Below are 22,143 nucleotides of genomic sequence, written 5' to 3' on the forward strand. Positions count from 1 at the left end.
GGTTGAACCTCCTGCTCACTTATTTGTCTTTTTATCATTTGTAGCTTGAATATATGTTATACAGCCCATCATAGTTTAACTTGTGATATGTTCTTGTATTTTACATAAGAACCTGCAAGATACAGATTTTGTGTTTTTGAAAATAGAACTGATTTATTGATTTAAGCACTTTTTAACTGAACTTGTATTAACTTCTTATTAATATAGAAAACATGCGATTAAATAACCTTAACAAATTTTGGTGTTACTCTTTGAAGATGTTTGAAGTTAAAGCTGAAAAGATTTTCTGCTTTCAATTCTAGACAATTTCGATCCCAGGTTTTCCATGTGACAATACAGCAGAAAACAAACATATCAAATCTGATTTGATATGGAAGCTCACTCACTGCTTGTTTGGTTTTCTCTTTTAAATTCAATTGCATGGTAGTTTTCTTCTAAAATAGGAAATTAAATGTTTTTATTTCGTCTTGACTCACTGTGTTTGAATTGTCCCGGAGGAACTGCATATAGAATTGGCAGCAGGGCAATGTACTGTATAATGCAAGGTTTTAATCGACATACTTAAAGGTATTTGCAAGATAATTATGACCAATACCTGTAGGTTATGTGACCTGTAACAATGAGCTTAGTTAATATTCTAATTCAGCCTCATACTGAAGCTCTGCAAGTTATTAAAGACTGCAGAAAACACGGTTTCCTAAATAAATCTGACATATTCAGCATTATAATTTCACCACAATAAAGCAAAAAACGCATTAGTGAGCTTACTTCCAGGAAATCCAGTGCTCATAGAGAACATTCAAACATTCAAAAAAGAGCAAGAACTGATTGTATTAGTGAAAGACTGATTTTTTTCTTTAAACAATTTTATATCCATGTGTGCCACATAATGTAAGTGATACATTTAATTTAGATGGCAAATTAATTAATAGATGGGCGCATTCACTATGTGTGGTGTGTAATGTTCACTTGTCTTAGGGAAATGAATTACAAAATGTGCCGAATTTGTTTCTCCAGGCAAACCATTAAATATTTCATGAAATGAGTAAATGCAGAAAGAACATTTCCCCTTGTCTGATTTGCCATAATTATGGAACATTTCTTATCTACTGAGGTTCAGGCCACCAGAACATTTGCACACAGAGACCCAAATATATGCAGGAAAATAGTTCTACACTGTCACATATTATAAGGTCATTTTCCTCACACACCCAGTTATTGCTGTTGGTTTTAGTCATTTCATTTGACATATTAAGCTTCTGTATCTTGGCATAAAGGACACAATATTGCAGCATATTGGCAAGCTCATTTGCTTTTCACAGCTAGTGTTGTGTCCAAATATCAACCCCCTGGGATAAACACATGTATAAAGACTGCAGGCAAATGAGCCACAGCAGCAGGTGGCCTATTGCAGCCTAATGAACACGGCAATCTGTTACTATCACTGCAGCGCTTTTCACCAGACAATTAGGCAACTAAGCGTGTAATTATTCCAGGCCAACAAGAAGAGCCTCTTCTCTAATTTCATCTTTTCATTGCTGTTTACTCACCCACACTCCCCTCATTAATGAGAGATTTTCCAGTCTATGCTAATTGGTTTCAATAACATTCATTTTAGTTGAAAGGGAACGATTCTGTTAATTGAGAAGCGAAAGCATCTTTTCATTTCAAGTGCGTCCCTGCTATGGAGCTTTGAATGCACTCAACAGGTTCCAGCTAATGAAATTAAGTTACGCCACCATGGCAAGGAAAACTGAATTAAAGCAATTTATTGTCATTGAAGCATGCGGCATGGCTCTGGCACAATTAATGCGTAATGTACAGAAAGGTAATTTGAAAATGGTTGTGCTCCCACAAAAAAACAAGGATGTATTCTTTAGATCTGGTCAGCTGAATGCTTAACCAGGCTCCTCTTTGTTGCTTAGTCAAATTAGAGCGTGCTCATTGTTCATGACAGACTGAGAAAATGTCAGATGTACAGTTGACAATGCAGTTCTACATAATGTGTTACAGACAGTAGTAGAATCTTGTTAGGAGTTGGATACACTATTTGCTTACACCATTAATTTCAATTATCATCATTATCAGCTTAACACAGTTATTTTGGATAAGTAAATATACTCTAATCAACAACAACAAAAAAACCCTAACAGAATAATCATCTTTGGAATCAAACGAGAACTAAATAGCAAAATTCTTCCAAGATGTTTTCATAGTTTAATAACTGTCTTTGACCTATTAGGACAGTAGTTATAGCAAGGTTGTGACCTCGCCACTGTAGTATTGATCTATAATTGAAAGTTGACTTGTCAAGGTACAGTACAGTAGTTTTACATCTGTGTCACTGCACCTCAGTGACCCCTGCTGGCCAAGTAGACACCAGATGATTGTTGGATATGTGAGAATTCTCCAGCCAAGACTTTGGAAAGCAGGATTTTCAAATGAGGTACCTGTCATTCTGGGTTAAACAGATCACACATTCATTAGTTATGGTCACAGAATACTGCCCCAGTATACTTATAAAAAAAGAAAAAAATAATACCAAAAATATTTGGGTATATTGAAATAGAAATACTACTGTTCTTTATTTGCTTCCTAGTTTTGCTTTCAAAAAGTTATAGATATTCACAGATAAGGCTAGGGAAGGTTGTTCCTGTTCCTCAATACAGGAGTGGTAGTATATAGTCACCTTTCAATGACATAAGCTGTTTACTGTTCTTATATTGGAAATGCAAGACTTTATCATACAATTGTTAAATGAAAAATGTATCTGTGGCTGCTAAAAAAGAAGAAAAAAAAAACAAGAACCAAAACGTATCTTTTACATTTCAGAAACAAAATGCTCTTTGATTTTAAAAAGCAAATTCATTAGCAGTTACACAGGTATTAATTAATATTTTTTCCCCTGAAATATTGCTTCCTGTTAATTGATGTGCCAAAATGTATTCGGAGCCGGATAAGCGTACAGTACCTGAGGTTGCCAAGGTTACCCAATTTAATCCACCCACAGACATTCCTGATCTACATAATTCCATCATATCATTCACTGCATTTCAAAGTGATGTTGATAAATGGCACCTTCAGAAGATAATATTTCTGCTTGGGTGTAATAAATCTTATGTAAAGTGTTCTGAATTTCATACACCAATGGCATAAAAAATAGCCCTGCAATCCTGCTGATACTCAATGGGTTTATGACAACAGAAAAGTTCCAGTATTCTTGGAATGTTTGAGTCATTTCCTGTTTTAGTGATTGCTTTGCTAAATTTCAAGACTTTGCATTGTTTTACCATGTCTTGTTAAGTATGCGTTATGATTTTGCACCATAATTCTTGCTACAGTGCAGTTATTAAAAATAGAAGGAAAACAATGCTACAGTCTCTGACTGAACATATGCATTAGTAATTTGAAGTGCAAAATTCATTTTTTTGGAGTCCAAATTTGCCTTCTCAGTAAATATGTGTGCTTTGGAAAATTGGAAAGAAGTTTGCTAAAACTATGACTATTGTGAAACAATCATCAAAGAGAATTCACGTCCTTCATCTGCAGAAAGCAAGTCATGAAAACTCAATTGCATAACAAAATTTCCATTCAAGTTGAGCAGTCTACAGTGCTATATACTGTCCACACTAATAATAGCATTTACATTGCAATTCTGAATATGACTCCTAAAACAGACTGATGTGACATCTTAAAAATGTTGAAATAGAACCACATACAGGTTAACATTTTAAAACATGCTTAACGTTTATTTTTATGTCTGGCTAGATATATTCTTACGGGGATATCTGGACAGATGAAGCAGAAATTTAGAAAATACAATATAGCTGTGGTACGCTAACTAGTGATTAAATACAGGCCAAAGTCTTGCTAACTTAATCTCAGCTCAAATACTGCTTGCAAATCTTAATTGAAAGTTCAATAGTTAGTCAGTCCTTTGTGTCAAACATTTTGAAACTGTTTTATTCAGTATTAAATTACAGACTACCAAACCAGATGCATGTTTTCAACAAAACTAGAACTTTATAACTCTCATTATTGCATTTATTTGTGATGCATTGCTCCTTGTTAAAAAAGAAAACGGATTGTAAAACTGCAGCACTTATCCATGTCTTAAGATAAGATTTAACTTTTAATCTCACCGTCCTTTTGATTTGCGTTAAGGCTGGTTAAATCTCTTGCTTTTTGTAAGTGAACAAGTAAATGATCCTTGCCAGAGTACAAGTTTGTCTTGTACAGAATTAAAGTCAAAAAGTGTATTTTCCGCAAGTGACTGATTACATTTGTTTACTAATTAGGTTTTATTTTCCATTATTAATGTTTTTAATAAGCAAGGAGTCAGGTGTAGCTGACAGTAATTAATGGGTTATTTTAGCAGATCGTTATTGCGGTGCTTCTTCTTCCTAATAAAGCAGATAATTACTTGATGTTTGCTCTGAGACAAATAAAGAACTCCGTATTGACTTTTTGACGGCCAGATTCCTGTTTTGCTGGCAGTCCTAATAGACTTTTAAATTGTGGTTTTATATCCATCATGTATTGTAGAAGTTGATCATATTTTCCATACCAATTAATGCAGCAAACCTTTTATCAGTAGGTCAAATATATAATTTGTTATGGTTTATCTATGTAAAATGGTATGATTTGTTGTTGCACACCTAAAACTACTAGTTTCTTTTTTCAAAATATGCAGATTTCAGGTTTGATTTTGCCAATTTAAGGATCTTTCTTTGTTTCAGATAAAACAAAACTTCCGATCTTTTCAATGTGCGATAACGAGGAAACTGTCCTAGCAGGCCCGGAAATTACAGAGTAAGTACCTTTCTCAGTGATAGTGAAATTAAGAGAAAACCACATCACAAGGACTGTAATTAAATGCACAGATAAAACACAATGCTATCATGAATCTTTTTTGACTTTATACTGACAGTGCTTTGTCTTGCACATTGTCCCAGTTTCAAAACCCTATCCAATCTGTGAAAAGCCAAAGAAATGTGAATTATAACAGAAATAAGTCTTAGGTTAAATCAATGGATATTTTATTTGTATGTTATCTTACTTTGCATTCTAAAATTAAAAAGAACCATTGACTGGTTCAGATACCTTAAGATGAACTTGAGTCCGAAGTTATAGGCTGTGGATATGGCAGAAAATGAGGTCTTAGGTGCAGTTGTATTAATAGAGTATATGATGCATACAGTATTGTACAATACAGTCCCTATGTGAGAAATCTAATTGTAATTGACTTGGTTCTTATTTAAACCAAAAGCCAAAAAACAAAATAGAATACAGCAACAGCAGAATCCATAATATTATACCTTCGTTTATGTCTTAAATTTTTTTTAGTAGAATACAGGATATAGATTTCAACCCCTAATGATAATACATGTTTGCGTAATCTCACTATCAAATGATGAACTGCATTAGGAAGTTAATTTTAAATGATTGACAGTCTTATATGCATGCTGCTAATCTACAGTAATTTTCTTTTTATTCAGGCAAAAATTTGAGGATGTCTTGTCTAACTGGGTAACTGAAATAAACGGAATTCAGAAGCACAGTGGACAGGCCCCTCTGTTTACTGAGAACATGCTTTCACCAATAAAGGTATTTATTTCTCTTGATTCTCATTTGCAAACCTACGGCTGTACTGTTATCCACGTATACAAAGCCTTCATGACTTAGCTAGGTAACCTACCTAAAATTCACTGCTGAAAGTGATTCCCTAGAGGACTCCTGCTGAACAGAATTCCTGCATGCCTGCAAATACCACACTGATTATAGGCTTTTTGCAAATAATAAACTACGTTTTTCGAATCTTTATTTGTGGAACAATGGGTAGCGGGGGGGGCTCAGGTCGATGAGTTAGAGAGAAACACTGTGAAAGGGAAAAAAAATTGAGCTTCCCCTCTCACACACTTGAGTGATTTCTAATGGAAATGATTTGTTTGTGTTGCTCCACTACCTTTAAATTTTGGTTGAAATAACAACAATCATTTGGGCGCACCCGACGAGCCTTAAAGTCAACATTGTCAGAGCTTATATTCTGGTAATGAAAGAGGTTAACCTCCAGGGCCTCCTCCCAAACAACCCATATTGCCCAAAAGAATGTAGTCATTGACTTCTGTTGTACCAGGAAATGCAAGACTTAAAATGGGACTGACTTGAGTTACAGGTTACCCATTTACTGGAAATAAATACTTTACTGGCTACTCAGTAGCAATTCTTCTTGAACAGAATAAAAAATGGTTGCCAGTGACATCAGAGCTTGGCTGCCTGCTTCAGGTTATCAGAGGGCATTATATATTGATAGTTGAGGATTTATTGCGGAAAATATAGCCCAATCGTTCTGGATCAGGTGGTAGTCTGGCCCCAGGAGGAATAAGCATCACAGCCGTTAGTCTGCTGTAATCTATCAGTAGGTGGAGCTGTGTGATCTATCAATTAGAGAACAAGCAATTCAACTGATTTGTTATTGGCAGCCTAATAGAGATAATGGTCTTCACTGGACACGACAGGTATGATTCAAGAAACTGCTGGCATAAAGTAAACAGAAAATGAATGTTCATTAAAATATCATGACCACTGTCACAGGGAGATGTTAAGATGCAAGAACTGAAGGACACAAGGCACCAGAATGTCTAGCTCTAACTGTTTTCTAAGGGGCATGAGCTGTTATGAAAGGAGGAGATTGATATTTTCTTCTGTTTAATTTAGTGCATTAAATCACTGGAGTACGCTTTTGGTGATGTAATGTAATATAAAATATAAACATAAAATAGGTCTGAAAATATACATTGTATTGCAATTAGCAGTCATGACAGCTGATGTTGTAAGGGCCTGGTTCCTATGTATATTGGCCAAACACAGATTTGCAGAAACCTTTTGATTCTTTTATATGAATACATTTTATATACAGTACCTAACTACCACAGATAAAAGAATGTGCATATTCATACTTTAACAGATAACAATTACCACCTCTTCTATATAATTTTACATTTTAGTTTTTCTTGTGTATTGTTATATTCTAAGTGGATTCAAGTGTGAAATACTTTTGGTGTCTATCTTGGAAACACAAGGAAAAAAATAGATATCGGTATTATTAAATATTGACCCAAAATTGCATCTAAGGTACCTCAATGCATACCAGAAATGTTTAAAAGAAATAATAGCAAAGTCTCATATTCTATCTTGTGCTGAATTAATTTAAAGTGCTATTTTCGTATTTTAGGACAGTGCTATATATTGTTCAGTTTTTATTCTGTAAAATTCAATTTAAACATATATATATAAAGATAATTGCATTTTAAACTCAAGTGGCAAGTTAATGCAGTTATGAGATTTTTGCAAACTAAAAAAGTATATAAAACTCTACATTGTATTATTCTACTTAACTAGATTGAAAGATTTTACCTTAAAAGAGCAAACAACAACAGAACATATGAAACCACTGCCACTGGTATTACTGACTTTTATTAAGTATTTCTTATGTATATAAAGATATATTACACACCTCCCTTTCGCTAACTTACACAATATTGTACAGGAGGTTTAGAAAAAAAAACTCTAAGATAAATTTAATCTTTTTTATTGTTATAGATTCTCTTTAGTTTTCTGTTGGCAGCAGCAGAAATGACTAGTTATACATCACAGATTGGGCCTCTGGCTATTATCCTGTTTGGACTGCAGCCAAGTAGAAAGTAATTTAAACATTACAGGAAATTAAATCTCAGAATTCAAATTTTGCATAAAGTTTTAGTACAATGAAAATGTCACCCATAAATTATGAAGTCAAACTGAATTCTTTTTAGAACTTTTAAAAAAGGAAATAAACAAACTTGACAGTCAAGTGCTTACATATTTTTATACTAGCAAGCCGTTCGTGTACAATCACTGTTGAAGTTATGCTCATATGAGAATGATCAGCATTGAGAAGCCTCTATCTGCCTTATATCTTCCTGCTGTCTGGTTTTCTAATCACATTTATTTGGCTTATTACATTGAGATATAATGATTTTAATTTCCAGTTTCCATCGAAGTGTTGATTGCATAAGGAACCTTTCATTTGCTTGAAAATGTTGAATACTAAGTGGGTGGCTGGAGAGAAACAGATGGATTGTAAATTTTCTTGGGCTTCAAGGCAAGATGGGTGCTGAATGGCTTTGCTATTTTTAAAGTTTTGCACAAATAAATGCCTATGGTCCCCATATTGGCTATATTTCTGTATATACTTTGTCTCACAATTTATATAAAAGACGGAAATATCTTTCACGAATATTCTGAAGAAAATATTTTTCCTCAGTAATGTAATCTTAATCTTAATAATTGAACCCTTGTAACACAAAAAAGTGGTGTAGAGTTGTTTATATTGTTTATCGTGATTCGTCATTATTGTTTTTTATTTTGCTTCTATTTTATTGGAGCTCCAATTTCCCTTTGAGGAATACTATTCCTTAATTAAAGTCTTACTTAAGTAAATGTATCAGAAAGTAGTTGGCAATATGTGAATTTTTAGATTATTTTAATTTCCCCACCTCCTTCAGGTGAATGATTTAGATGGCCTTGACCCCTCTGTGACTGCAGGGATTAATGTGGTATAATGATTGCTGAGGCTATCATTGCAGCAGGCATCATTAATTATCCTTATTGATTGTTGCTTTCAAAGATAAAGCATTCTGCTGACTGGAAAATACCCTCTTCATGCAAGGTCAAGGCTAAAAAAAGGAAGTTAGATAATCACATTAGTGAACAACAGAAATAAAAATAACTGCTCCCCAAATTGTGTAATTAGGATCAAATGTCACCTTTAACTTCTGTTTACAAAATGACCAGATTCTGTCAAGTCGTTTTCTCCAAGATTCTTTGAGTACATGATAATTGCATTATTGTTGGTAACCAGAACGCTGCATTATAAAGAGGATCAGATTCCCCGTGTGTCTGGAACTTGCTGCACAAGCGAACTTACTCACCCACCAAAGTGCAACGGACAAGAGGGACTTATCTAAAAATACTAATGATATGATAAATGAAATGGGCTTGATGGAGGAAGTGGTGCTCGGCCTTGAAGTCCGATTATATTTCCGAGGGTGGCATAATGGAGATGTAGGGTTTGTATTTACATATTCTTACATCACTCCCTGTGGAAGCTCCTCACCATTAAAAGCCTGCCTCCATTTATGCCAATAGACCTCTGCACCAGATCTACAGTGCCTGATCTACAGGGAATTTTGGGGCAAATCACATTTATTTATTTCCAAGACCTCCTTCTATATACAGTATATCCCCCTTATCCCCACAACCCACCACCATGTCTGGTCAAGGTTTGTATCCTACACCCATCATAATGGATACCTTGCAGTGAGTGAGACATAGTTGTATTTGTAAGTGTCTGGGAGGGACTTTTGGCTTCACTTGTATCCGGAGATGCTGATGCCACAGAAAATGTTTTGTAACCCAAAGGATGTGTACGATGAAGAGCAAGGTAATAATGGATGCCCTGGACTATAAAATAATGGAATAGAACTTGGGAAATCTGGATGTCAAGTTACCATACTTATAGCTTAAAGAGAATTTGTCTTTCTTCTTGTTTGATGTTTTTTCCCAGGTTCTCTTTAACCTGTGTACAGTACCTTTAAACTATTGTGATATTGTTTATAATGTTAAACAGACAAGCCAGATACAGTACAGTCTGGACAGCATACCAGTCCGTCACAGTAATTATCACTAATAAGAATTAAATTTAAAAAACAAATTCTGCACCGGTTCATGCCTTGTCAAATTCGTCTTTTGTCCTTTGCACCAGCACTATGCAATATGTTGTGAAAGTGTGTTTTCATACTTGTTAACTTCCCACCTTGATTTGAAATGCTTGTGAGAGCCTGGTTGCAGCACAAGAGACTAATTAGTCAACTCCTGCTTTGTGAAACTGACAAAGCAGTAAGGAGGTTATGTTCTTCAGGATTTTGAAAGGAATTCAGACTTCTCAAGTCCATCCTACTGTAAGCAATCTTCGACCGGATGTCAAGAATTTCTATGATTTGTAAATCTAAGTAGGATGGCATGGAAAGGGCCCTGGGTGATATTTTGGGTAAGGGAATTGTCTGCTTTATGTCTCCATTGGCTCTCCTGGGCTGCTGGGGTTCCTCTGGGTACTGCTCTTTTCTAATTCCTATCAAAAGACATGTTGGTAGGGTGACAGTCTGTGCTAAACTACCCATGAACACAGCAGGTGTGGGAGGGCACGATGGTGCAGGGGTTGGAACTGCAGCCTCATAGCGCTGGGGTCCTGTCTTCAATTCCCGATCTGGGGTGCTCTCTGCGTGGAGTGTGTATGTTCTCCCGGTGTTTGTGAGGGTTTCCTCTGGGTGCTCCAGGTTCCTCCAACAGTCCAGACACACACTGGTAGTTCATTGCCTTCTGGAAAAAATGGCTATGGTCTGAGTGTGAATGTGTTGGCGTGTCTGGGTGCGTGCCCTGCGTCCTGTCCAGTGTGTGTCCTGCCTCGAGCCTGTTGCTTGCTGGGATCGGCTCCAGCTCCCCCACAGCCCTGTACTTAGAAAATGGGTGGATGATATGAGTGGGTCCCCATCTCCATTAATCCACCCTGTCTGAAGTAGCTGCTCTATAACACCAACCCAATGTAGTTGGGATAAATTTCAGGTGAAGTAGAAATCATTTTAAATAAGTAATGAATCCACACAAAGTATCATCACTATATTAGATATAGATCAACTCATTATAAGAAGAAAATACAATAAGTATGATTAGTATCATTGAGAAGGCTTACCATATAAAAACATATCATTGTATGCATGTTAGCTTTAAAGTACAAATTTGCTGAGAATTAAGACAAAATTACAGTTCAGTCTTGTACTGTATACCAACTTCTGAAAATCATTTTTTTCAGAAGTTCCTCCAACATAGGAAAGGAAATAGTGGAACCAGTTGTTATATATTACATTCCTGTCTCAGACATGCAGTCAGTGTCGTTATTTATTTAAAACATGCTGTTTGTTTGGCTTTACTAACCACTTTCTAGGGGTTGATTTGTTAATTGTACATCTTTCGTTTTTTTCTTTTGCTGTGCAGACTAAGGTATGTTAGGTTCATGTTGAAAAATGTCCCTTTCAATTAAAAAAGATGAATCAATGAATGCACAGTACCCTATTTAAAGTATAATGTATATGCACTGTGGTTTAACTGCCTACTAGTATCACAGATGGAAACTGGGTTTGACACAAATATATTCTCATTTCAAATAGCGATTTGCAAAAGTCTGCGAAACAATAGACATTCATTTTTGTTCTTCTCATCCTGAGGTGTGTGATTGGCATGTTTTCATATGTGAATTGTGTTTTCCTCTGACATGTTTCTTTGTACAACCTCTTCATGTCAAACACTGTATAAAAGCATTTTGGAAGAAACTGGGCTATTAAAATCACACACAATGCATGCACATAAAAAAACACTTCATACTGAGAATAAAGGAAAAAGATATACACGCAAGTATGTTTAAAAAAATTAGATGAATAAAATCCATGAACATTTTAGACTTCTTGATACCTAGATGTTTGACCAGTGCTGTGCTTTGTGTGGCACCTGAAATAGAGAATCGTCTTATCCAGAGAATATAATAAGGAGCATTCCAAGGCCTGTAGCTTCATTACACCTCAGGTGCTTTGAAACAGACTCGGTTTGAAACATCACATTGTCTGTATTGTATTCATTGTGGAATTGCAAAGCAGTTGCCTAAGGGCATGAGATACCAGCAATTTCAGCTTTGGCCAGTGTTGCAAGGTATGCAATAGTCTTTCTATAAAATACATACACTACATTGATAGTTTACATATATAAACAAACCATATAGGTTAGAGTGGGGAGCTGCACACACCCAACGAAAGGCTCCATAATTAAAATGTTTCTTTTTTTCCTTTTCCTTTTCAACATGGATTTAACTTGTTTGTGAACTTATGAATGATATATATGTATACACACAAATAATTCAAAATATATCAGCACTAAGGAAATATGAAATCATAATGACCTTGTAGCCACTGGACACCGCTCAATGATTAATGCTCTAACAATGCAAGATAATTACTGAGGAAATAAATACAAAATTCCACCCTGCAGTTCTCTATCCATATTATGTAGACAGACTATGTCTTTTATTTATTTTAAAAATATATATTATTCACGAGGATAATTCATTGTAAATTCTGTACTCTAAATGAGACAAGCAATACTAAAGTTTGTTCCTTTGGTACATGCGCAGGTATGAACTAGCAATGGGTTTGATTGCTGCACTGATCACTTCAGTCATGAGAGTAGTAAAAAGAAAATGAAAAGGATAAAATCACGAATTATAGGGAATTATTACTTGCTGTCTGATTTTCCAGCAAGCAATTATTCATAATAAGTCAGATGTTCCCACTTTTGTAAAGTTTAAAACTTCGATAAACTATTGGCAAGTGCAAGCTCTTTTAGTTAGTTTGAAGTTAATTATGCCCGTGAGCAAACTACGCCACACATTAGAAGAACAAGGTTAGTGCTGAAAAACGTTATTGTAAATTTGATCCCAGCAAATTTTTAGAGAACTCTTGGGATACGCAGAAAATCTAGTGTTCAGAGGTAGTTATCCATGTGTTACTCTGTTATGTTGATGCGGATTTGCTCCAGTCTAGCATTCCACATTGACAGTGGAAGGGCAAATCCTGTCTTGTTGGTGAACAAAAATAAATCCTTTTATGTTTATGGACAATGATATATTTGAAAAAGAAAACATAGTTCAGCTTGCAACATATAAAACTAACGCTGACAGAAGACCTTTTCTAAATATCTTACAGATCTCTAATTTATTGATTTTACATTGGTTGTTCTAATCATGTTAAATGATCAAACACACAATAAATTAGGAAAAAAGGAACCCACTTGTTTAATTATGAAGGAGACAGAAGAAGGTGATGTTTTATACCATCACATTTTTTTTCTTTTGTTTTATGACCTTGAGGGCATCTAATAAGCAAATAAATAAACAATTGTTCACCAGTGGTGATCTTAAAAACAAACAAGAATGCCACTGGCCAAAAATCTTAGGTGCGGGCTATGGTGGTAGAAAAGAGCCCCCCCCCCCCACATACACACACACACAAAAACATGGACTTTTTATGTACTTCTTAGGTTTTAAATAACCTTGTTGAGAACTCTGCTATTTATGCCTTGAGCATCTGAAGACAATATGAAATTCCATCCACAGCTCCCACACTGAGAGTTGGGTTTTAAACTGGCAACCAAACATCCCTTACTGCATTGTGCAGGCCAGGCTACGCTCTGAATGGATAGCACTAGCACCGGGAGATGGAAGGGAGGGAGACAGAGGAACAAAAAGACACAAATAAAGGCCAAGTGATGGGAGGGACATGGGGAAAACGTACTGCAGAGAGGGGGAAGAGAGAGATGCATGCATGAGAGTTTTTGTTGACTGGGGCAGTTTAATTGTGTGGGCTGAACCTGATCCGTCTTTTCGTGTCAATAAATAAAGCCTTCTTTAAATCTCAGTTTGAACCTGAATTTGAGGGGAGGTGGGATGTGTGTGTGTGTGTGTGTGTGTGTGTGTGTGGAAGAGCAGCAGTGAAGGATGGTTTTCGGGGGTGGGGGGGTTTGGTGAAGGGGAGAGGGAGAGAGAAAGAGTGAGAGAGCCGTGAAAAGGGGCCTCCTGTGGGGCAGAGAATACCCAGAACCTGCAGCGAGCCCGACACTTCCCCCTGACCCAGGATCTGGCTTTGACAGGCACTTGCTGGGAGGGAGCTTGCAGCTACTTTGGTCCCTGGAGTCTGTGTCTGTGATTGTGTAGGCAGGGCCTCTGGAGGGGAATTCAGGGGAAAATTAAAAAAAAAACGCCTCTACATACATGAACTGGTACCATTAAACGAACAAAAAAATCACTCAAAATGTTCCTGAGAATATTTTTTTCTTAGGTTTTTTCATAATACATAAAGATACCAACATTTTACACAAAATCTGGGAATGAGCAACTAGGATTGTTAATGCGTTTGTTCTGTGCACTCTGTTCTAACGGTTTGGATTTCATCTCTGCTGTGTCTTTCAAAAATCAAAATATTTGTCAACTAGCCTTGCAGGTAGGAAAATTGCTAACTCGTTTTGAGTTGTGTTCTATTAAAGATGAGTCCAAAGTCACATTAAATTAAATGAAATCCTTTAATACATGTTTGAGTGCACTGTTTGGATTTTATTTGAATAAAAAAGGAATATACAGTATGTATCAGTTTTAGTGTATAAATGTATATCATATATATACTGTTTTAAAGCTAATGCAAAGGTTTACTGAACAAGTGTCTTGGTAGTCTGTGACACCCATTTATCTCTTTGACATTTACTAACTTAATACAGGCTCAGGTTAACAAAATTAAACCCAGGCATTAAATAACCATTTTACCAAATGTATCCCTGCAATGGCCAGAAATTGTTTTAAGGACTGAAGTTCAGCTTCACCTCGCTTTGGAGTGCAGGTCACATACTTGCACTCCCTGTACGGAAAAGAAAGCAAGATGTCTCTTCTTATATTGCGGGCACCCTGTTAGAACCCTGCTTACCCACAAGAGTTTTTTATCTGCAGCTTTCTACTAATTGTTTTCAGTTTCTCATGCTTTTATCAGTTGTATCACTTTATGTTTCCATCAAACACCACATTTATCTTATCATTGCCTTGACAACTGCCTATTAGCAAAAATGGCTGGTGGGCCCGTGGGTATTTTTTAGTGATGACACCGTGACATTGTCAGGCGGCAGCGACTGGTATGATAGTCACAGCATGCAGTGCCGTGATGGAGCTGTCAGCCTCCGAAGGCTGCTGTGACAGCCGTCTAGCTATATATTCGATAATCTTTTCGGAAAACTTTGACCCACAAAACAAACGCTGACACATACATTTGCTTTCTTTTAAGCCTGACAATATCGCACCCAAGCGCAAGCGGGGCTCTGCTCTGCAGCGGTTAAACAGTTAACCAGCCACCCATCAAGGATTTCAAAGTGGAGAGGGCTCCACCAGCTTGTGACGGGGATTCTCTTTGACAAGTTTAACAAGCTAATTGAAAGCCATCTGCCACAGAACAGGCATTGAGATTGCACCCGTATATGACGTCTCCTTTCATTTCCTGTAGATTTGTCGGGCTGTGTCAGGGAGATTGTTTGACAGAATGTTACCCACTATACTACTGCATTATTAAAGGGTATTTTTAACACACAGCACAGTGAAATAAAACTTGCGCATTCATATAGCTTTTCATTAGTGCTGTAATGTAGATGTTCCCACAAGCACCTGGTAAATGTTCATACAGTACCTGGCTTAAGTTTTTTGGAATACATGCTGCACAAGTTTGATTTTATGTATAGCACATATTCTATTGATGTACGGTTAAACCAGAAATCCATGAGTTCTAGTTGTGCCGGCAGCCATATCACCCTGCAGCTCTCAACTGGCTGCCGACTGAAGCTAAGCAGGGTTGAGCCTGGTCAGTACCTGGATGGGATAGACCTCCTGGGAAGCTATGGTTGCTGCTGGAAGTGGTGTTAGTGGGACCAGCAGGGGGCGCCCACCCTGCGGTCTGTGTTGGTCCTAATGCCCCTGTATAGTGGAAGGGACACTATACTGTAGTGGGCACCGTCTTTTAGATGAGATGTTAAACTGAGGTCCTTACTCTCAGTGGTCATTAAAGATCCCCGGGCATTTCTCAGTAAGAGTAGGGAGTTATCCCGGTGTCCGGTCCAAATGTCCCCCCTTGTCCTTTACCGTGACCTCCAAACTGTCCCCATGTATGACTGGCTTGCACTTGCCCTGTCATGGACTGGCGCCCTGTCCAGGGTGTACCCTGCATTGCGCTCGTTGCTTGCCAGGTAGGCAAATGACATGACATTTCTAGTTGTAAGTAAATTAGCAGGTGTAGAACCATAGCATTCAGACCTGGACAGAAACTTCTTGACTTGATACATTATGCTGTTGGTTCTGGAATTACGATTTCCTAAAAACTAACTAGAAGAGTTACCCACCTGTAAAATGCAGAAAAAGGTCTTCTGTTTATTATAAAGAAAACCAGAAATGAGATCTTAGCTTCAGACTAATGTATGGTTTGTCTCTGGAAGCTGGATAGAAGGCAAGGTTTTTGAGTTAGTTTGAACCTATGGGACACAGAGGGCTGTCATATTTTTGCATATTTAGCAAAACTTTTTGAAGTATAATGACAGACTAGCAAAATTATAGAGTAAGTGGTGCACACGCAGCATTCTGGTTAGCCCTGATAATTGCATGGACCATTAAAAAAGCACTGATGTTACTTGCCTTGGTTGTATGGCGGATATCTCAAATTTGAGTCAACAAGAATATGGTGAAGGAGGCTTTGTTGGCCCCTGGAAGTCCAGCCATCATGCTGGCCTCTCAGCTGAGGTAATTCATTATTAGAAGAGCCACCTTATCTTGTCATAGCTCTCACTTCTATGGTTGCGTTTCTGTGCATTAGCCACAAGACTTGGGCTGAGCAAGAGGCTGATTAGAGCTCATCTCTGTTGGGGAGATGAGTGATGTCTGAAAAATTGAAATAGTTGTGTTAATAATTTTCATCAGAATATGGCAGCCTGAAGTCTGATGGAGACGCTAATGGATATTCTTGTACTATCTTTCTTCTCTGTGCACTCTCTGTAGTTTGACTGTAGGATTCTAGCTGTTAATGCATTTACCAACATTTCAGTTTTACAATGCTGGAATTTTAAAATCTAGTACATGAAAACTAAGAGGATGATCATTGCTTTCATCTGAACATGTTGCCAAACAACTTCACTTTAATGGACTGTTAATTAAACACTGTGCGATAAGATATCTTGGCCCCTGATTTGTTCACCCTGGAATGTGGAAAGGATTTATTTGACCCTATTTTGCTCAATATATATTTTAGACTAAAATAGCTATAGAGCCTAGGGATGACATTTTGTATCCTGCCATGGCAGAAATCATAATGGTTTTCAATAACGGTAGACCAAAAATTACATTTCAACACTATTGATTTTTATTTAATAGTAAATGGCAGGGAGGCGAACAGCCTGTGCAAAGACTTCAGTGTAAACGTTTATCCAATAAGCACAGTTAAAATAGTTCCATGACTTGATACCTCCGCAGCCTGGCAGAAGAAAAATCAATGCTAATTTAATATGAGGCCACAAAACAAATTTTGCCTTCATTGTTTCTTGTAAACTCAATCATACCTCATATTTACAAGCACATTCCACAAACGGCCTTCCAGTCACACAGCTTAAAAGTCAAAAGTTTCACTACAAAACAAATCAAATTATAAAAACAATATTTTAAAATATATACTGTATATAAGTTCTGAGTTTTACAATCACTGTGACATACTTTGGATTAGTTGGTTCTTGGTTAAAAGCAGAAAAACTAACGTACAAATGCATTGCTGCAGTGAATGGGATGCATTTAGTAGGACTTCTCTTCCCTCCCTTCACCTTACAGGCTTCAGTCCTCTAATTATTATTCCATTCAGGATAATCTGCATCATTAGGAAAAAGTGGTTGGTTTTGAATTTCTAAGATGTACAGTATTATTGTGTGAGAAAGACAACTGTTTCCTGAACATTTTTTAAATACACATGTTATGATATATCTAAATATCCATCCCCTCCTCCCCCTCCATATTCATTTGTCTTAAGTGAGGCTTACTAATAATAAGACAGTCTGCTACCGGAGTCTTGGCTTGCCAAAAAATAGGATTTGCCCCAGTCTGGTAATCTATTATTAATTGCCTGTGTGCTGTCTTATTGCTTCAATGCTCAGAGACAAAAATTAGGGAAGAAATGCTGTGAGACTAATGTCTGCCTGGCCTAGCTGGCAGTAAAATAGTTGTCTAGTCAGGTAACAGAAGGCAAAGTAACTGTAGTCTCCTGACAGGTACATCTGCTGAGAAAAGGCACTGCTGGGAATCGCCCAATAGTTGATCAGTGATTGTGGAAGTGTGCTTTCAATGATCCTGAAGCAATTTCATTTAGTGGTTTATATGTGTCTAATTTATTCACGCAGAAAACTTTAAGTGTGTCACTTCGTTTCTCTTTACCAAGTTTAAGCAATACATTCTCAATATTTAATTAGCAGTGTCTGAACCTGTGTATTTATTGGTCTGTTCACCTGTCTACACCTTTCTTTCAAAGTCAAAGCTATTACGGATAGCTGCTTTGTCCCTATAAGGATACAACTGAGTAACATAGCTAAATTTGGCCAGAAAAATAGTAGATACTGTATATACATTTCAGAGATACTATAATAGAGAGAGCGAATTAATATTCACATTCCCATAAATCAGAATGACTGCTTGTTCCTAAAGCACATGTTGCCTTTTGGAATGAACATTCGCTTCTATTCTGACATCATCATTCACAGACTTTTGTAAACTATTTTACTCTGCTGTTTGTTTATCTTTTTGACACGGCTCTAGAAGGCCTTTTATTCCAAAATTGTATTCCAAAACGGTCAGCAACAATGATTATTTAAGCATTTAAGCCTTACTACATATACAACATGAAAGCATTTCTATAGCATTTGGGATGATGGGCTTACTGGTCAATTCAATCGCATTTTAGAAACATTCTGGGAGAATGTCCTGTCACTCCAGAATATTAAACTATTTCATAAGCATCTGTGACTCCTGGATACTGTTATATTTCTCACCGTCTGTGCTGATTTTGCTTAAATAGACAGGAGAGAGACACTAACAATAAAAATATAATAATAACACCAGGTGTGAGGCATATCCTTCTGTTTGAACAAGGCTCCATTGGAACACTTGGGTGCATTATTTTAGGCACATACCTATGAGAAAATACAGACTTTCAGCTTTGTTCTCTTGCTACAGTTATCATAGGGCGTTTACACCCATCATTGAGATTAAGCATATAGGATTTTGGATTACTTTTTTCCTTTCACAGTTCAACTGTGTGTTATTATTATATTATATGTTATATTATAGACATAGATCATTTTTAATACAGACATCAAAATTCAGATTTTTTTTAATTGCAGTGGCATGCATCCAAGTCACATATCTTGTTAAATGAAAGATTAAATTAAAAAATGGATTAATGGATAAAATTAAAAATAGTGGAGTCAATTTTCAATAAAACATAGTGTTCCATATCTCTGCATATGTGTAACATTTTAGTAAAATCTTGATAGTTGGTATCCTCCTTAATATGGATCTTAGGAATCCTTAAATCACATTATACACCGAGCAGAAAGTTGAAATGTATTCAAATGACACTGTTTCACAGCCATTACTGTATGTCCTGGCGTTGGCACAGCTGAAAGGGACTACCACTCGCTAATTCACAACAGATAGCACCATAGACTTTTCCTATTCGATATTTACAGCAAGTAGTTCCTTTAAACTGCAAAATTAATTTTCCATCAGTTTGAAAGGACTAGGTTAGGTTTAGGATGAAGACTGTTCTGGGTAAACCTAAATAACCCAGTGTTGTTTTTTCACTTTCATAAAGTTAGGCAGCAAAATCTAAATGGTACAGCTAGATTCTTAAACATTTACCTGTCACAAAACCAGACCTTTTGCCCTTTCTCATTCTTCCTCTACTTATGTCCCATAGTAAGATTACTTTTCTAAATGAGTTTTCCAATGACTGTTTTTTTGGCTTGTCCTTAAATTTGGTCCTTTTCCAGGCACTAGCAGGAATGTAAATATGGTATGAATAAACTTTTTCCACGTTTTTTCCAAACAGTCCTTTTATGAAGAACAGATTTTCCATAAAGGAAATTAAAACGTCCGTAAAAAATTCAGACACTGTGGTGTAGCTGACAACAAGCTTCTTTTGCCAACCAACAAGTGGTTTCTGAAAAAATCTATTCCAGTTCAAATTGCTTACATGTACCATAAATGTTTACAGTAGTGTTACAATTGTAATAATCCTAGTTACAAAATAAGGACCTTAAATAAAACTGCATGTTATATTTTCATTGTGCATACAATCCATCTTGCAACAGAGAGTCAAATTTTGATCAAGAAAAATAAAGAAACTTAGAGAAAATTGGGCTACATCATATACAAAGCAAAGCACTTGGACTGAAATGAAATAAAGTTCAAATCTAAGTCTAAACATTTTGACGCTGATGATGTAAACAGGCGTTTTAACAGAGCATTTCGTCTGAATGGCCCGCAAACAAAGCACATCCAAACCAGTGCCAACACTCTGCAAGACACTCATATCAAATATGCCGTTAACATCAGTTATGCAATTTTGCACAAACTTCAAAAATTCAAATATACTAGATTTTGATCAAATGCTTCAGTGCTTATTTGAACTGTGACACTGCATACACATATCAAGTATGTCTGTTGTTTAACAGAGCAGTTTGGTATAATGAAATAACATGTGATTGATACATCAGTCAAACACATGATTAAACACTAATTGTGATTGTAGGCAAATATGTTTCATGTCAGACGTATTAACTATTGCGTGGACAGTAAGTGTATATAATGTCAGATATTTTGGAACTTTGCCACCTGTGAGGTCTATAAAGTCATAATTGTTTTCTTTTAGTATGTACAGTTTGATCCCAGAAAGAAATAATAGAAATATAGCAATGAACAGCGAATAGGCTTTATTCTGCCCAACTTAGAATACTGTACCTGCAACTAACATTAAAAGGCTACAATCACATTAACACTCTGTTTTGGATTTTTTTAAAATAATGATGTGCCTAAATTGAATAAAGGAATTAAGCCTCTCAATGAAAAAAAAGAGTTCTTTCTTCTGAGGTTTAGACGCAGAAATGACCATAGAAACACCTCGCACTCAAACGTGGCTAGAAGCAGGGCTGTGCAGTTCTTTTTCTGAGCAATCCACAATGAACTCCCAGCAGTGGAGCAGTAGTTTAATCCTGAAGCGCGCCAGGAGTTTTCTCCCGTTTTCTTTTCTGTCTCCTCAGGATGAGCAGCTGTCAGGTCAGCCCTTGCCTAAGAGCCTGAAGCCATTGAAAGCAAGGACAACTTCACCTGAAGGCCAGCTTTTCTACAGACCAGAGAGATCACATAGATACCTCCAGGCCACAGTGTTTGAATCAGATGCTCATGGGCGGACTGAGAGACCACAGAGTGCTCTTCCAGCCCTCCATCTGGGAAGGCCCACTAGGTCCAGGTACTGCACTGTGGTACACACAGCAGACAGGGAAGGACAAGAATCCAGGCTCACTTACTGTAGGTGTTCCACTTTCTTTGGTGGAAGGTTGATACCACAAAGCTGGTTTGCAGGAGCAAAGTTTTTGTAGGAAATAAAGTGAGCGAAGTATAGGAAAGAGGGTTGTTTAGTCTGGGCCAGCTTCCACAGAGTACAAAACTAACACCATATACTATATTCACCATCCCTGTGCAGTGGTTTCAAAGTATTTTGTGGTGAAGAAATGCAGAATCAAGAATATCTTTTGTAAACACTTAAACAAACTGTTTTCTCTTTCCTAATCCTTGGTTATTTGTGGTGTTCTCTCTGACTGCTTATTTTTGATGGGTTTGTAACAACAGACTCAAGGACCGAGGACAGAGCAGCAGCGAGGGAAGAAAGTGTTACAGTTTGGTGTTTGATCAGTGTGTGTTTTAAGCACGCGCGGAGTAACAGCCTAGCCTTCAAACCCTACAGTGTTGTCCACAAGCTGCTACAAACTGTTTTGAAACACTACTTCCTATTCAGCAATGTTCTAAGTAAAAGTCCCAAAGCATCATCATTTAAGTTGCAATGACAATCAGAGCAAACAGTTTGTGAAGTGAAATCAGAGTAACACAATGCGTCAAGCCATGTCACAGTTTCTCACCACTGTGAGGGAGCATTTGAAAGGCCATAAAAGATCACCTCTGGTATATGTGAATATATTAAGTGAAAGATAACCACAGCACACCCAGGGAAATGGCCCTCTAACATTGAATGGCAACATCCACTTAAAATCCACTTTGAAATGTATTGTAGTAAATGAGATAGTAAATAGAATAATTTTCATTTCTTTGTTTTAGCTATCATTATTAGAAGGTAATAAATATATCTCTGTTTTTAGTCTATACCCAAGGTA

General features: G+C 36.8%; 1 protein-coding gene across 2 annotated transcripts in view; it reads left to right on the forward strand.

Annotated features, from left to right (window-relative positions):
* Positions 1 to 22,143, forward strand: part of LOC107079114 (uncharacterized) — a 79,214-nt gene that overhangs the window by 37,496 nt on the left and 19,575 nt on the right. For both annotated transcript variants that reach the window (XM_015361021.2, XM_015361022.2), the window contains exons 2-4: positions 4,740 to 4,812; positions 5,499 to 5,607; positions 21,016 to 21,224. In XM_015361021.2, the coding sequence (XP_015216507.1) occupies positions 4,740 to 4,812; positions 5,499 to 5,607; positions 21,016 to 21,224 (391 nt within the window). The remainder of the gene's footprint in view (positions 1 to 4,739; positions 4,813 to 5,498; positions 5,608 to 21,015; positions 21,225 to 22,143) is intronic.

Source organism: Lepisosteus oculatus, chromosome 13 (genome assembly GCF_040954835.1).
Source record: "Lepisosteus oculatus isolate fLepOcu1 chromosome 13, fLepOcu1.hap2, whole genome shotgun sequence".
Classification (NCBI taxonomy): Eukaryota; Metazoa; Chordata; class Actinopteri; order Semionotiformes; family Lepisosteidae; genus Lepisosteus; species Lepisosteus oculatus.